The sequence below is a fragment of the Bos grunniens genome, chromosome 2 (genome assembly GCF_055505025.1).
Source record: "Bos grunniens cultivar Pamir isolate PY7600 chromosome 2, Bosgru_T2T1.0, whole genome shotgun sequence".
Lineage (NCBI taxonomy): Eukaryota > Metazoa > Chordata > Mammalia > Artiodactyla > Bovidae > Bos > Bos grunniens.
In genome coordinates, this window is record NC_141166.1 from 102668879 (window position 1) to 102687056 (window position 18178).

General features: G+C 37.1%; 1 protein-coding gene across 4 annotated transcripts in view; it reads right to left on the reverse strand.

Moving 5' to 3' along the window:
- Positions 1-16154, reverse strand: part of FAP (fibroblast activation protein alpha) — a 77866-nt gene extending 61712 nt beyond the window's left edge. For all 4 annotated transcript variants that reach the window (XM_086369902.1, XM_086369918.1, XM_086369893.1 and 1 more), the window contains exons 1-2: positions 16043-16154; positions 15627-15711 (exon numbers count right to left, since the gene is read on the reverse strand). In XM_086369902.1, the coding sequence (XP_086226028.1) occupies positions 15627-15709 (83 nt within the window). In that variant the 5' untranslated portion in view covers positions 15710-15711; positions 16043-16154. The remainder of the gene's footprint in view (positions 1-15626; positions 15712-16042) is intronic.
- Positions 16155-18178: the final 2024 nt, after the last annotated feature.

Sequence of the window (18178 nt, forward strand, 5' to 3'; positions counted from 1 at the left end):
GACCACACATGCTTAGTTGCTTCAGTCGTGTCTGACTCTGGAGACGCCATGAACTGTAGCCCACCAGGCTTCTCTGTCATGGGGTTCTCAAAGCAAGAATACTGGGTAGGGTTGCATTTCCTCCTCCAGGGGATCTTTCCAACCCAGGGATCGGCTCCACATCTCCTGCAGCTCCTGCATTGCAGGTGGATTTTCTACCACTGAGCCACAGGGGAAGCCCATGCACATTTGACTAAAAACTCAGTCTTTTAAGCAGTTCTTTGTAGTTCCTCACACATGCTTGACTTAGATTTCTATTGACTTATAAATGATGTATTTTAGCATCCCGATTGGTCAGGTGACATCAGCCAGAATCCCTACCTTCAGACATCTCAAGAGAGACATTAATGAATGCAGATAATTTCTTATCCTGGCTAGGGATTTTTATAAAGACAAAGTGGACCAGAAGAAAAGAAAACCACGTCATCTATACAATTGACCTTGGAAATTCCAAGAGTAGAGGTTAAAAACTAAAGTAGTTCGCAAACCACAAGCAAAACTCAGGTGTATTTGAACCCTCCAAGACAATTATATGTTTCAAATGTGATTTCCATTCTCAGACCAAATTCATTGTAGAGCCTGGCAACGGTCTGCTACACCAGAAACTATGGTGACCAACTTCCAATCCTTCTTCACATCCATATTCCTGTCCTCCATTTCTCCTATCTTACCCCTTCTCCAGACCATCACTTATAGAACCAAAACGTAGGAAAGTGTCCTATGCCCTGGATAGGATATACAAATCTGGTATTTGCTCATGTAAAAATAAAACTGTCAAAGATGAGCTTTAACTTTATCTTCCTGCTAAACTCTTCCACAACTTTTCAAGACTCTCAAGATAAAGAACAAAACCATTAGTCTGGACAATAGGCACTGGCTGATCTGGGATGATCTATCTCTCCAGCCCTTTCTTGCCCTTCTCTCACTACTTCTAGATTCCAAACATGCTGGACTTTCTGTTCCTCAAATATTTACTTCTTTCTCTAGAGCCATTGCACCTCGTTTCACCTTCTCCCTTCTCCTTATAACTTATTTTCAGCCCTTTGTGCTTAATAAGAGCCACGTCCTCTAGCAAGCCCTTCCTGACCCCCTGGTTTAGGTCTGGTTCCCTTGTTATACAGTACCATAGGTCAGGTTCCCCTTTCAAAGGATACTTGTCTTGGTTTGTTATCTTGTATGCATTTGAGTGATTATTTTATTCACATTTCATTACCTCCCACTGTATTCTCAAGAGAGTCATGTAAGGCCAGGGACCATGTCTAGTTTTGATCACCACCATATCCCTAGGGTCTAGAACATAATAGGCATTTAATAAATACTTGTTGAATGAATGAATACATGAAATGAAGGATTGATGGGTGGATGGATGAGATCTGTGCCCTCTTCTTTACAGAATGTTTCTACTACCAATTTCCTATACTGGGTAAGACGATCTCTGGCATCACAGCTTGCTCACCTATAATGTAAAGGACCGGACTAGAAAATGTTGATAATACTTTCCAGGTCTACCACTTTAAATTTTGGAATTTGAGAAAAAATATGCTCTATTAACTATACAATCACATAAGTAAACTGCCATATGATAAGGTCCAAGGGACCAACTGGATAATAGCATTTTTGGAGGTTTTAACTGATTCACACTGAAGTAAGTATGCTCCAACTTTTTATTAGGACCATGAGTTATCTTAATTTACTAAACATTATCCTGGTAGCTAGAAGAACATGAGTGACTAATGAACCCTTTTGCAACCAGACACTAAATAACTTAATGAATGAAATTAGATTATTCTAATAATCACATTTGTACAGGTACTTTGCATCCTAAATAAAGTTCTACATGCTATACATTTATTTGTAATGAAAGTGCTTCTAATTAATTAAATGATCTTGTACAAAATTCATACCACTGATTTGGTAATTCCCATTCAATGAATAAAATACCATTTTACTACAATAGCATTAGTATAATTGCTAAGTATTTTAATTTGATTTTATTTAACTTTCAAGAGTAAATTGCAATCTGTTTCTAAATAATCAAGGGAAAATTCTAGTACTATTTAAAGTGGAAATTATTTTCTTTTGAGATATATTTAATTTGTGTCTTTACAATACTGAACTTACAGATGAAAAAAATTTACCTTAGTGAATCCCTGTACTATGAATACCAAGAAAACTTAGGTAACTGCTTTTTAAAAACTTTTTTAGTTATTAATTCAATAAATTAATATAATCGTGGTGACATCTTTTTTGTCTAGCATGAATAATGCTTTGATTATGGCTAATGACTTATATAATAGATTTTCCTGTTTAAGTATCCTTGAATATAATTTTCCTTACTTGCAATTATGTTTAATTGAGAAGTTCTTAGCTATAATTAGTCTTCATTTTTATAGAAGGTTAAATTAAATGAGCTAATTCAAGTGAAACATTTAACTCTATGCTTGGCAGTCAACAAATGTTAGCTTTTGTTATTGTCATAGCTCATCATATTCTTGAAATAAATATTTTTGATCTGTGTTTTCCAAACTAATTTGGTCACTGAGATTTAAAAAAAATATCTACTAAAATCACAGCAAGGAGGGCATGACAATTCACTCCAGTATTCTTGCCTGGAGAATCCCCATGGACAGAGGAGCCCAGTGGGCTACATACAGTCCATGGGGTTGCAAAGAATTGAATGCAACTGAGTAAGCACAAACACACAAAATCACAATGTAGTGTTGCGGTCCTTTAATGGACCGGAACCTGGTGGTCTGGAGTCGCTGATAAGAAAGCAAAAGAGAGAAAGAGGCTAATATTCCCTGGATTATGCAGAGAACCAATAAAGCCCTAGGACAGGGCTTGTACCACTCATGGAGGCACAGGGCATCCTCTCGAAGAGGTCTTGAAAGCCCGGGCAGGAAAGTGAGCTCAGCAGGTTTCTGCACTCCAGAGAATTAGCCAGAGGGAGAGAGAGAAAGAACGACATGGGGTCTCTAGTGGAACAAGGGTATTTTATTAGCAGAAATGCAGGTTATATATCTTTAGTAAAGTAATTAGTCATTACAAAGGATGAAAATGGATAGTCTAATACACACAAGGTTGCTGACACTGAAAAGTCATTGAAGGGAGCCACTGAGAGGAATCCAGGCAGGTACCATTTCCCATGATCTCAGTCCTGAGAACTGCATCCAGCTCTACTTGTTCCTGGAATAGGAACTGATAAGGAACAGAGAATCCTTGAGAAATGGCACACAAAGGAAAAAAAGTGCAACATATTGGATTCTTTAAAGTTGAACATCCCCTGACAATATAGGAAATGTAGTTTCAGATTAAGCTATTAGTATATAAAGGTTAATTTTTATTCTAATGTAATGGAATTCATCAGTTATACTTGGAACATCTTGGTTATCCTAGGGCTCCATAACTGAAATAGTCCAATCATGATCATAAGTACAGTTAGTACTGATATCACACATATGGATAAATAAAATTTATTAAAAAATAAGAATTTCAAATTATTTTAAAATTCCTACTCATTTTCCTTTAACATTAACAATCATGCTGATTCTTATCAGATTTCTCAAGAAAATATCAAGGATTAGTTATTTACTCTTTGTAACCTCTAATTTAGATTATCCAGGAAAGTTATGTGAGAGTAAGGGTATATGTCATATTACTTCTCAGCCAGTCATTTATTTTAAATGGGTGCATAGTAGCTATGCAACTGTGGTATTGGAGAAGACTCTTCAGAGTCCCAAGGAGATCCAATCAGTCATTCCTAAAGGAAATCAGTCCTGAATATTCACTGGAAGGACTGATGCTGAAGCTGAAACTCCAATACTTTGGCCACCTGATGTGAAGAACTGACTCATTGGAAAAGAACCTGATGCTGGGAAAGATTGAAGGTGGGAGGAGAAGGGGATGACAGAGGATGAGATGGTTGGATGGCATCACTGACTTAATGGACATGAGTTTGAATAAGCTCCGGGAGTTGGTGATGGACAGGGAAGCCTGGCATGCTGCAGTCCATGGGGTCACAAAGAGTCAGACACAACTGAGCGACTGAACTGAACTGATAGTAGCTATAAATGCTAATGATCTAGAGAACTTAACATATGTCACATTGACTCAATATCTGTGAAACAATTTAAATATGCATTAATTATACTGCTAATTATCATAATGATAATAAGCCTCACCAGCACCCAGGAAGAGATAAGGTGTTATACTGAACACATCAAGAGGAGCCAGCTGTATTTATCTGGAAATAGGGTTTGTGGAAATAGGGGAAATAGAGCTTTGGGATAGGTGATTACTCCTAACCTTGCATGGGGTGTAGCCAGGGGTCAAAAGGTGTCAGCCTGTCCTGAAGTCGGGCTGATTCTACTGAATCAGATGGGGGAAAATTTACATTAGGCATTCTTTTCTTTCTGCTTAAAATGACCACACGTTCATAATAGAATAATGTACCTGCTCTAAGATGATGGATTAGATCACATATTAAGAGTTATAAAACATGTACTTAGAATTTCCAATCTAATCTCTGGTTCTTTGTACCAGCTAGGACCGTGTTTGGCATATAGTGAAAGAATAATAAATATTTGTCGAGTGAAAAAATAAATCAACTGTACAGATTTTATTTTAGGTGTGTGTTTTTTTTTAACTAATCCTCCCCCAAAGATACACCTGCCCTTACTTTTTACCATCCTGTCCATGTTGTAAATTTCATATATAAACTCTTCTACCTGGACATCATTTTAAAATATATCAAAATTTTGTCCTTGGAGTTAGCTGGAGCACTTGTTTGAAAAACAGATTCCTAGTTCTTATCTCAAATCTACTGATTCAGAATTAGGGATAAGGCCCTGATTTTCATTTTTGTTCAAGCCCCACTGGTGAGTCTTCTTCAAAGAATCCAAATTTAGTGATTTCACTGAATCTACTTGGTTCAGTGTTCTCCTGTACCTATCAGTTGAATTTCTCACAGCCTATGAACTCCTGGTAGGTGGATGGGTCTGGCCTGCATAGCAATTTACATCTCATGGACAGACTCCCCACAGCTAATGTTGATCATGGCTTTCAAGGAATGTTCAAAGTCTCTTGTAATGTTTATGTCTCTATTCAGTCCTCTTGCTCATCGCCAGATGGATTCTTCTTTAGGTACATTCTCTCTGCTGACTTCTATAGACTAGAGAAAGGGCAAGGGGACTGATCCTGCTGCCATAGCTTATGTTTAAACAAGATAACAGGGAAAGCAATGATAGGGGAAGGAGCCATTGTTTTCTAGTGTTTTGAATATGTGTGTGTGTGTGTGTGTGTGTGTGTTTGTATGTGTAAATCAGTATAAAATGCATCACTATGGCATCAATCACACCAAACAAGTTCTAGTCACCTAAAAAATTGAATGCGTGGATTTTCATTACTTTTTCTAAATAATGTTTTAATATTGAATTATAATCTCCTGATTATTTTGAAAGTTTAGTTTTGCCATCTGAAATTTTTAAACTCAAAGTAGTTGAGCAGAAGTATAAATGAATTCTGAGAGCGTATCATTCTTCCACCGGTAACTCACACTCGCTTAACACTTAATTCCTGATAGTGCCCTTACAGTCAATTTGGCTCATCTTTACAATTACTCATACACTGCTTAAACACTCTAATTAACAATAATTATTTGCATTTTCAACTTAGTGAAACAAAGATGGGAATTATTTCAATTACTAATCCAAAAAATTACAATTCACAGAAATAAGTCACAAGTAATGATTCACTATTCTCCTAATTCTTTCTTAAAATTTTGTATTTATTCTTTATTAGGATTCTGTTTTTGTCATTTAATTTTCTAGTCTTGAAAAACTGACAATAACTGTCAGAGCAGAGACATCAGATGTCAGTTCTAATATTCATCATAAACTAAATGAGAAAACATGGTTTATTATAGTGGGCTCATAAATGGCTGGTAGGTCTTTTTGTTCTCACTTTCATACTGATTTTGAAACTGATGCTTATGAGGCCATCTCAGCGGAGTGACATGGACTTCCAAGCACACCGCATCTGTCTCTCTGCTTGCTCTACAATGATACTGTCCTCAATAGGCAGTATGTCCAGCCATCACATCAAGTCATGTTTATTTCTGGAGTGAGCACCACAGGAGTAAATGCTGGAAATAAAAGGGTGGGGAACAAACTATTTAAAACTAATATTACATTTGGGCAAAGGCTGACAATTTTGAAGAAATGGGACTGTGGTAGCTTTAGACCAGTAACAAAAAGTGTTATACTAAGTTCTATGTATGGGGCACTCTACATGTATAGTCCTATGAAACGCTCACAGCAACTCTCTGATACAGAAGGACTATTATCAACACCATTTTGAAGATTAGGAAATGGAAACTAGAGAGTTAAAATAACTTGCTAATATATAACAGAGCTGGGGTTTAAATCCAGCTCCATCTGATTTTAGAGACTGGGCGCTTTACCACTACCTTTTGATTTAAAGTGAATGCACACTGTAATAAAACACCAACAAAACAAAACAAACACAAAAATCCAACAGCACACAAGGGGAGGTAGGATAATTATACCTCAAAATGAACATTAAGAGAAAATGAGACAATTTGATCTTTGTCAAATATTAGCAAAGAGGTTGCTATAAAGCTTTTAACGTCTCACTGAAAAATATAGTAGCTCTTGGTTTTGAAAGAATATTGCAAGGTTCTTTCTGTAGATAACACTAAACAATATAAGTTATTCAAAGGAATTGTCAGGTTTTTAAAAGTTCATTTTGTGTATTATGTTATTTTTGTGCTATGTTAAATGGGGCTTTCCCCCCACCCCCCCGATCTCTAGAGCAGTAAGGGCTTCCCAAGTGGCTTAGTGGTAAAGAATCCACCTCCCGATGCAGGAGATATAAGAGATGCGGGTCCAATCCCTGGGTCAGGAACATCCCCTGGAGAAGGGCATGGCAACCCACTCTAATATCCTTGCGTAGAGAATCCCATGGTCAGAGGAACCTGGCAGGCCACAGTCCATGGGGTCACAGAGTTGGACACAACTGAAGTGACTGAGAATATGTGCATGCACCATGTTCTTATGCTTTATGTTGACCATACCCTGTGATCTTTACTACTTTGCGTGCGTGCTAAGTCACCTCAGTCGTGGGAGACTCTGCAATGCTATGGACTGTAGCTCACCAGGCTCTTCTCTCTGTGGGATTCTCTGGGCATAAGTACTGAAGTGGGTTGCCATGCCATCCTAAAGGGGATCTTCCCAACCCAGGAATTGAACCTTCATCTCTTAAGTCTCCTCCATTGGCAGGTGAGTTCTTTATCACTAGCGCCATATGGTGTTAAATGACAAATGTTTTGGTGACCCTGAAGATGAAAGTAAACCCGGTCTATATTTGAAGGACCACTCGGTCTCCTTTGCCATCTCATCTTCCTCTAATCTCTGTTTTAAATTGTGATGTAACTTTTATTGAATTTACTTGGATTTCTTCTTTGAATCCTAGATGATATTTCCACTTGTGTATTTCACAAGCACTTCAAAATCAGTATGTCTAAAGCTCAGAAAAACAGGAATTCCATCCTGCTGCTCCAGATTTCTCCAAGTCACTGGCACTATCATCCACTTCGTTGTTCAATTCAAATACCCGTGATTTATCTTTGCCTTCCCTCTTTGCTTACCGCCTTTGTGTAGCACCCAGGTCTGACAATTCTATGTCCAAAATCTTTCTCTACCCTCTCTATTTCTACTACAACCTCCAAGGCCAAGCTATGTCTCACTAGGTAGGCTGTAATGGATATCTGTTTGCTACACCTGCAATTTCATTTCTAGTATTTCACTGCGGGTTTTTTTGTTTTTTGTTTTTTTTGGCCACATCTCTTGGCATCCAAGATCTTAATTCCCTTGGATCAAACCTGGGCCCCTTGCAGTGAAAGCCCACATTCTTAACCACTGGATCACCAGGGAAATCCCTTCATTGTGAATTTGAATTACATTTTTCTAATGACTAATGATGTTGAGTCTCTTCATAAGTTATTGCTTACTTTCCAGTAGTTATGTATGGACATGAGAGTAGGACCATAAGGGAGGTTGAGCACTGAAGAATTGATGACTTTGAACTGTGATGCTAGAGAAGACTCTTGAGAGTCCCTTGGACAGCAAGGAGATCAAACCAGTCGTAAAGGAAATCAATGGGAAGGACTGATGCTGAAGCTGAAGCTCCAATACTTTGGCCACCTGATGGGAAGAGCCAACTCATTGGAAAAGACCCTGATGCTGGAAAATAAAGACGGCAGGGGAAGAAGAGGGTGACAGGGAATGAGATATTTGGATGGCTCACTGACTCAATGAACATGAGTTTGAACAAACTCTAGGAGATAGGGAAGCCTGGCATGTTGAGTCCATAGGGTCACAAAGAGACACGGCTTAGTGACTCAGCAACAAGCACAATATCTTCTTTAGGGGATATGTCTGTCCTTTGGCTTCCCAGAAGCTGTGGGCTTCTCTAATGACTCAGTGAGTAAAGAATCTGCCTGTAGTGCAGGCAGATTCAGTCTTCCATTTCAAGATAGCTATTCTCGACCCTTTGTATTTCCATGTGAGTTTTGGAATCACCTTATAAATTTCTGCAGAAAGTATGGTCTGGGATTTGGATAGGGGTCATATTTAGTTTGCAGACATATTTAGAGAATATTGCCTTCTTTAAAATACTGTTTTGTGATCTATAAATATAGGATTTATTTTCATTTATTTATATCTTTTTGTATTATTTATTGCTAATGTATAGGAAAACAATTGATTTATATATATTAATCTTGTGTTTTGCAAATTTACTCAACTTGCTTGTTAGTTCCATTATTTTTTAGTGAATTCCTTAGGATTTTCCGTAAACAAGATCATGTCATCTGTAAATATAGTTTTGCTTCTTCCTTCCCAATCTGGATACTTTTTCTTTCTTTCTTTATCTAATTGCCCTGGATACAACTGCCAAAAAGTGAAAGAGAAAATCTCTCAGTCATGTCCAACTCTTTGCGACCCCATAGACTATACAGCCCATGGAATTCTCCAAGCCAAAGTACTGGAATGGGTAGCCTTTTCCTTCTCCAGGGGATCTTCCCAACCCAGGGATCAAAACCAGGTCTCCCACATCGCAAGTGGATTCTTTACCAGCTGAGCCACAAGGGAAGCCCATACAACTGTCAATAAGACATTTAATAGAAATAAGAACTAACATGCTATCTTATTCTTGATCTTAGGGAAAGAGCACTGACTTTCACCAGTGTGATATTAACCCTGATTTTTGTGTGTGTGTGTGTGGATGCCCTTTATCAGATAAAGGAAATTCCTCCTATTTCCAGTCTGCTGAGTGTTTTTATAATGAAAGGGGGCTGTATTTGGTTAAATCCCTTTTCTGTATCTATTGAAATCACCATATTTTTTTTTGGTCTCTTTTTCTATTAATATAACTCATTATAGTAATTGATTTTTGGATGTTAAACCTTATATTCTTGGGATAAATCTCACTTGATTTGGTGAATAATCCTTTTTATACATTACTGGATTTGGCTTGCTAGTAGTATGATGAGGGTCTTTCCATTTATATTCATAATAGATATTGGTCTGTAACTACTATTGGTCTGTAACTTCTTTACTTGTAACGTAAAGAAGTATGGTTTTGGTATCACAGCATCTGGCCTTAAAGATGAATTGATAAGTGTTCTATTTTATAGTTTGAAAGAGTTTGTGAAGGGTTGGTAATAATTCTTAAAATGTTCTCTAGAGTTTACCAGTGAAGTCAACTGGGCTTGGGGTTTTCTTTGTGGGAAGTTTTAAAATCATTAAAACAATTTTCTCAGTTGTTATAGTTCTATTCAGGTTTTCTGTTTACTCTTGAGTGAATTGTGGTAGTTTTTATCTTTACAGGAATTTGTTCTTTTCATCTAAGTTGTCTGATTTTTTTTTGATATACAGTCTTTCTAACCTGTTCCTTTAAGGAGTACTATCTCATCAGTTTTTCTACCAAGTATAAAAACCATAATCTGTTGGAGAAAATTTTAATTTAGATATGAAGCAACTCTATTTGTTTATTATTCACAGGGATAAAGGTTAATAAGGATTGTAAGCTATTCCATTTTTACTACATAATTTTTGTTAATTCACAAGGACACTGAAATAAAAAGTAAGTTCTTTGCTTTACATAAAATAAGCAATAAGTAAATAAAAGACTCATTAATATTGATTATCCCATGGAAATATTATTTTAATTTACCCTAGCATGTTCCTAGATTTTAAGGCTCAGTTTGACTGTCTCTTGTTGTTAAAAAAACCTTTAGCCTTGATTTCATATTCCAAATTAGAGCTTTAGAACCTGTTTTTTTCAAGGTGTATGTATGACTGTAAATTCTTGTGTAGTTGTAACACAATTCACTTTGGAAATCAGAGACAGGTAAACTCCTCTGCAATATGGGAATCATCCAAGAACTTGGATTGTTTTCAAATTATTTAGAATTTGACAAAACTCAAAAAGAATTTGCCAAGATTCATCCTCTGTGACTTTAAAATCCAAGAGCAAAGTAGAGAAATATAATCTGCAAGGCTGATATTTACACTCAACTAAAAACTCTTTTAGGTCCATGAACTTTCTGAATCTTTTATTCAGCCCTTTAGACTTCCCCATATTTCCTCCAAAAGAACAGTGAATATTCTGTTTCACAGTTCTGAATGTTGATACTGGGAACATTTTAAGCCTTAAAAACAAATTCACATCTCCTTTGATGATAATTTGGTCTCACATATATCTTACTTTACAAAAAATTGTTGTTGAGATTACAGTACTAGTAATAGTTACAATAATAGTAATAATAACAATGGATTTCTGCTGAAAATATAGGCATTCTAAATGATACTTGTCTTTATAAAATATTGATCCATATTCTGTCTAAATCATCTGTGAATTCAGATTACCTTCTGAAATAATTATATAAGGTTATTACTTACCTAAGTAAGCAATCACTATAAATTTTATAAATGTGTATGTATACTCATAAGTCTATATGCATATATTTTTTTTTTCCTGTGTTCATTGGGTACATAATTTTGGCCACACAGGTTGAACTTCCCAGGTACTTGCCTACGTCAGAGACTTTGTATCTGCATTTCCCTCTGCAGTGAGGATCTAGCCTCCAGTTTGCATCCTTCCTGTCCTTTAGGTCTTGGCTCAAATATCATCTCAGAGAAGCCTTCCCTAGCCACTTTTGTTATGAACTGAATTTTGTCCTCTCAAAATACATAAATTGAAGCTCCAATCCTCAATGGAACTGTATTTGGAAATAGGTGCTTTAACAAAGTAATTATGATTATACAAGAACACACAGCGGAGCCCTAATCTGATGAAGCTAGTGGTGTCCTTACTGAAAGAGGAAGAGATACCAGGAAAGCACATACACAGAGAAAAAGTCATGTGAGGACAAAGCTTAAGGCATCCATCTACAAGCCAAGGAGGAAAGCCCCCAGAAAAACTAAACCCAGTTACACCTTGATCTGAGACTTTCAGTCTCCAGAACTGTGAGAATAGAAATTTCTGTTATTCAAGCCACCCAGGCTTTATTTTGTTTTTTATTATTATCACCCAGGTGATATTTTGTTATGGCAACCCTGGATGTCTAACACAGCCCCACTCCAGTTGTCTTCTGTAGCACTTTTACAAATTTTAAATATTCTATTAATTCACTATTTACTTGTTTATTGTCAGACTGTCCTTTTGTAAGGTCAGAGAATTTTCATTCATGCCTTATACCTGTGCCTGGTATCTGGAAGGTACTCAATAAATAACTGTTGAACAAATAACCAAAGTATCCAAAAGCCACAGTGGACTAGGCATTGTGGATAATGGATAACTATGGGATGCTAATCTCTGTTTTTTTTTTTTTTAATTCAGTAGATGGTTATTTTTAATCACAAGAGGAACACCATAACTTCTTCAGCTCATGAGTTAAAAATCCAAGTGTTTATAGGAGTCAAGTAGATGTTGTAAGTGAATATGTTACTTTATGCAAATAAAACTGAAAGTTTTTCTCCATTTTCTATTTTATATTGGGGTACATAGCAAATGGAGAATGCATTGCCAACCTAAAGACAACACCTGCTTCTGAGTCAACTATTCCCATGGGCCCAATGTTGTCAGATCTAATATTTAAAAAGAAGTAAAAAAAAAAATCTATATTTTTATGTGAAATCTTATGATTTAAAAAAGTTGACAACTAATGCAAATTTGTATAAAATACTGCAGGCCAAAACCAACAATAAAAAAATAATAAAAGGAAAAGTATGCAGAAGTCGACGAGAGGCTTTCAAGGAGATCTGAAGCTACGCTAGCTAAAGGTGGAGCTCCTTTCAATGCAGGCACTGGAGGCCCTGCCCAGAAGAACCCGACTTCTCCACACTATATAATCTCTCTTTTCTTTCTCCCTCACTCAGCCTTAGTCTCTACTCCCATCCACCTCAGCTTCCTTTTCCTTTCTTCTTCATTTCTCCTCTCCTGCTTTTGCCTTACAGCTGCCAATATCCTTGCCTTGCAACCAAAATTCCTGAAAAAATTTGTTTCTGATCCAAAAAGGTGGAGGATAGGAGCATGGGTGCTACTCAGGGATAACTGTTCCCTACTCTCAGACTTAAGAAGAGCGTTGTTGAGAAAAAAAAAAAAAATACATCACACAGAGGGAGCTGTCATCTTTGTGAACTAGGATGGAGAACACAATAAGATGCTTGCTACCATTTATTAAGCTGCCACAAAATGTTAGCAATTTTAGAAAAAAAAATAGTTAATGTTTATTGAGTGTTTGCTCATGTAGTGAACTCTATACTCAATTGAAATCAAGAAAAGTGCAGATAGCTCCCCTAAGTCCTTTCACAAATGTTCAGGAATTCAGAAACTGTAAATCATGAAGCAAGGCCATATAGAATTTACTTGCAAAATTCTGGAGCCTCTGTTACTTTCCAATTCTAGCTTTTGCTTGTCTGGCTTTTATTTTGTCACTTCTGCATATCTCTTAAATAAAAAAGTCTTGTGTTTGTCTTCAGGGTTGGTGAAAATGAGGGAAAGATGAGAAGCTTACTTTCTACTCTTGGTGTGGTTGTATCTTCACATAGGAAGAGGAATGATGCTTGGGAAGAAGAACCTCAAGAGAAAAAATAGACACAGGAGAAAAGAAAAGGAATTGGTTGGAGGGGAGTAAGCTGAGGCCAATGAGGACAACTTGAGTCTAAGGTGTGGGAACTCACACGTGTTTCTCATTGGGTAAAAATAAAAAATGGGAAAATTAGGAAGTCCCCAAATAGTTATCTGTTATTTTTATGATTATGTGAGTGAGCTAGATGGATCTTTCTCATTTTATCACCCCATTACCCTATTTGTTCCTAAAATCCTGCCTAATTCCCCCAAAGCTCTTTTAATTCTCAGACTGATGTTCCTGGGACCTACCCTCTCCTTGGAAAAGCCCTTCCTCTGCTTATTTCACTTAGACCTAGTGATTTAAGTGACCCAGTGGTCTAAGTGAATGCCTGATCCCACACTGGTGGTAATGACTGAGCATCCATACTGCGTTCTTAATCATGCTTTCAGACGAAAGTCTAAATGCAGTACCCTTATTTCCCCAACTAGCACAATGATGGGCAGAGGTGAAACTCAATTAACTGAGTGGGACTAACGAGTGGGACTTCATTTGTTTATATGTAACAATGATGAAGCTGAAGCTCCAACACTTTGGCCACCTGATGCAAAGAGCTGACTCACTGGAAAAGACCCTGATCCTGGGAAAGATTGAAGCAGGAGAAGGGGATGACATTGGATGATATAGTTGGATGGCATCACTGACTCAATGGACATGAGTTTGAGCAAGCTCCAGAAGATGGTGAAGGATAGGGAAACCTGGCGTGCTGCAATCCATGGGGTCACAAGGAGCCGGACATGACTGAGCCACTAAACAACAAACAAATGAACGAGTGTCTGGTAAGTGGGTCTTTAAGTTTCTCAAAATGTTCTCACTTTTATATACTATAACTGTCATATATTTCTTACTGGAAATAATGACTCAAATTCCAAAGTGCAAATGCAACTCACCCTTGCCTCTAGACATGGAGGCAGGTTCGCCATAAAATCCACATACTTTTCCTTGACTTTTTTTTAGGCCACACTGAGCAGCATGTGGGATCTTAGTCCCCCTAAAATCCACACACTTGTGTTTCCCGCACATTTGTTTCTGATGGAGCAAAATGTCCATTTCAAGTATTGGGGAGTTTCCTTTAAAAATTAGGTGTTATTTTTGCATGTATTAGCATTCAAGGAATCAATAGGATAGGACTTAATGCACTGCCTGACCACTGCTGCTTTGAGGAAAATATGGGCCCAAAATGAGGTGAGACACTGGTCTGAAAACAATTTTAACTTGACAAAGTACAAAAAATACAGACTCACACAATCTCTTTCAATCAACAGCCTCAGAACAATCTTGTGCTCGCAGAGAGGAATGAGTATTGAAGATCTACACTGAAGACATATTGCCTTTATCTTATTGGTTAACCTTCTCATTTTGCAATTCTGTGCAAATCTCATGAGCATTCTTAATTTTTCAAAGTATTTTCCTATATTTCATTTTTAAAGCAATAAACAATTCAGAACTCACGCTTTCTCCAGCTAAAGGCTTGCCACTGCCCTTCCATTATTGTCAGTTAGCTTTGAACCAGAGGTATTTCCCACTTCAGCTATCATAAGTTATCACAAGCTATCAGAAGCTCTTAGTGTTGGTGCAAACATTTTTCCTTTCCCTAGACTCCAACGCTAGACATGTTATTATTGTACATTTTTCCTGTTTTAGATCGTAAGCTTCTTTACATAGTTTCATAAAAACCTATGTCCTTGATATCACAGAAAGGTTTATAAACAAAGTATTAATTTAAATCCAAACTAGTCCCAACATCAGTCTCCTGAATTTCAGCAAAGTGAGATCAATGTTATCTAAGCCTGTTTAAAAAGGGTCAATTTAAAAACTAAACATAATGCTTGCTTAATAATATTTAGTCTTCTAATTTTATTTTCTTGGCTTTTGCATCTAGAACAACAATTTCACTTTTTCTATGCAGCTATTCCTGAGATCTCTATTCTTGACTGCCTCCCTAAATTTTTGGAAAGACTCATAATAAAAATTTCCATAGATTCTGTTTTAACTTTTCCATTCTTACTCATCTTTACTTTCCATGAGGCAATCCAATAATGAAAAGCAATGTTAGTTAAAAATACTGTCTCTAAAGGCCTGTCAAAGCTTGGAATTTAGCATGTATTTTGGAGAGACGTCGGGGTGTTACAGAGAGTGCTCGGGTTTTTCTATTGCAGAAGTAATACTGGAAATCTCTTGCTACTTATGCCTTCAATTCCTCAGTGATTCTGGTTGCTCAACAACATACCTGGGAGCTTATATGTCTTCTTAGAAATAACAGAGTTACTTTGGAAAATAAGCACTTAGGAAATGTTCAATCTCTTGTCACCATGCACTACTGCTTTTTCCAAACTGTTCTAGGCAGACCGAGCAAAATAGAGAAAATTCTTACCTCTTGAAGGACGTAAGACAATACACATCACCAGTAAAGCAAGCACGGCAGAGGTGGCAACTCCAAATACAATTTTTAACCATGTCTACATAAAATAAAGAAAATTAGACATATGAATGGTTTCTGCTAAATAGTAGAAATGGCAAGATTTTGTTTACATTTAAATCCGCTTTCTCCCTCCCCATAAAGCTTTTGATTGTCTTCCACTGATCTGGCTATAATTGCTGGAATTCTTCCAGCCCTGCAAGGAGAAATGTTTCCACAGTATATTTAGAACAATTCCCCTATCCTAACTCACTCCAGGAAGTACATACTTATGTACAAATCCTCACCTTCTAAACAACAGAAAACTCTTGATTGTGCTCAACTCAGCCAGCCCCCATCATTTAGCAGTATCTGAGGCTACATATACTAACCTTCATTTTTCCAGATGTTTTTGAAAGTTAGCTAATTCTGACTTCAGAGCGTGGGTCAACAGATCTGTGAAAACCGTTGAAAGAAGCAGGTCTGTCTTCGTAGTTGGAAGTCGAAGCTAGGGCAAGTTTTTTTTTTTTCTTTCCACGGACTTTCGAAAACCGTGCCAAATTTCAAAAGATTTCTGTAAAATTAGAAACAGATTTTGGGGGCGTTCTTGGCCTTGAAATGAACTGTGAGTGGCTCAAGGGAGGTTTTATAGCCTTCTTATCCTTGTAAATTCTACACCAACATCTGCTTACGTTGACATACAGAGGTTTTTTTAAAATATTTTTTTAACAAGTTTAGGTTTATGTTTCATTTTCTTCTAGAAATCACTTATGAATCATATTGGAAAGTCATGGGGTTTTGGATAACCTTTCTATTTGCAACCAAAAGAAGAATTTAAAATATAACTTTAAGGTGTGTATAATATACATATATCTAACTTTTAGCAGAGGAAGAAGATTAAAGCCACATAAGATTTTGTAAGACAGACTCCATGTTACTGCAATTTTTCTTTCTCTGGGAGATTATGAGGTACTGCAGACAGAAATGTTTTTCTTTCAGCACAATTTCTTTGTCCATATAGCACCATATGCACTTTCAGTAAATACAGAAGTTTAAAAATTCAACTGTCTAAACCCACGACTGCTTTACTTTAAAGAATTAAAATGCCATCTGGTGAAATTTAGTATGGGTTAGGTGTGTATGCACAGGCCAGAAAGATGGAAAGATCAGTAAGAATAATTTACCAGCAGACCTTTGAAAGAATGAACATGGCTTTGCAAAAGTGATATTTTTGCTTCCCTCTCAGAATATATTCTGAGAGAGAACAGTAATTATAAAGCCTTTAAAATAAATAAAAAGCATTTGAAAAAAGAAGTAAGTCATATGTATAATTTCATTTTGGCTAAATTTGCATAAATCCCAAGCAATCGGTCAACCTGACATCATCTGACATCAGTCTGAATTAAAACACACACACGTCCACATGCACACACATACCAGTTTATTAGCGTATGTTGGCTGCTTCAATGTAACTCCTTTGGATAGATTCTGTTGTTCCTCATAAATACAGTTGTTAACCTACTGTGTGTTTTTTCCCCCACTCATGGGTCTCAACCTGACTAAAACAAACTTCATGGTGAACTTTCATGGATTTTTCATGAACAGTAATGAGGAAATGTTTCTGAAATCATTTGCTGTTTGCTTTAGTCAACCGGTCTGACTACCATGGAAGGTTTTCTCCAGCAAAGCGCAGGACAGTGGCTCGTGAACTTCCTTTCAGACATTCTCCAGACATCCCTCCCTGAATTCCAGCCTTATGAAAATTCTGTTGAGGAAAATGAGTCATGAAGCACTTACTGGCAGCGAGATGTAGCCACCCCAGGTTGGAGAGGGGGCCCTCCCTCCTTTGCAGTTGATGGGGCCAGCTCTTTGCAAACTGGAGCAATCATTGAGATAAACATCCAAGTTGTGCTATATACATGTAGGCATCTCCGTGTGCTTGTGAAATCCTCAAATTCAAGATAAAAGCCACCAGCCAGGTTCCAAATGAACTGCTGCTACCATGTGGGTCCTCTCACATGTATTGCCTTCTTTGGAAAGTTCACACAGCGCATTCTCAGAAGTTCTGTTCCAGCTGCCAAGGCTCCAAAGTCTCCAAGTGCTTTTTAGTGAGTTATTTCCACGACTTTACATCCTGAAGAGGAACTGACTGTAGTAAATGATTAGGGCATAATTAAAATGGTTACTCTTGGCTTTAGCAATTAAAAATGTACTGACATGTGACTTGCCTGGGTACCACTTAGGACTTCAGTTAAGTGTGGGTGTCTATAAGAAACTCATTTGACAGAATCTAAGAAGAAATCTGAGTGCTTTAAGAAGAAAAAGTTTTGACTGAAACTTTTAGTGAGAAGGGAAAATATGAGGCTAAAACATGTTTCTTTAGTTTTGTTTGTTTTTTCCTTGGATGGTTGGGTAATTCAAACTGCAAATTTTGGAAGATTCTGACTAGTTTGAAAGGTTTCAAGAAAAATGAGACTGACTACAGAAATAAAGGGGAGTTAGGGATACAGTGCTTATAACAGAACTAC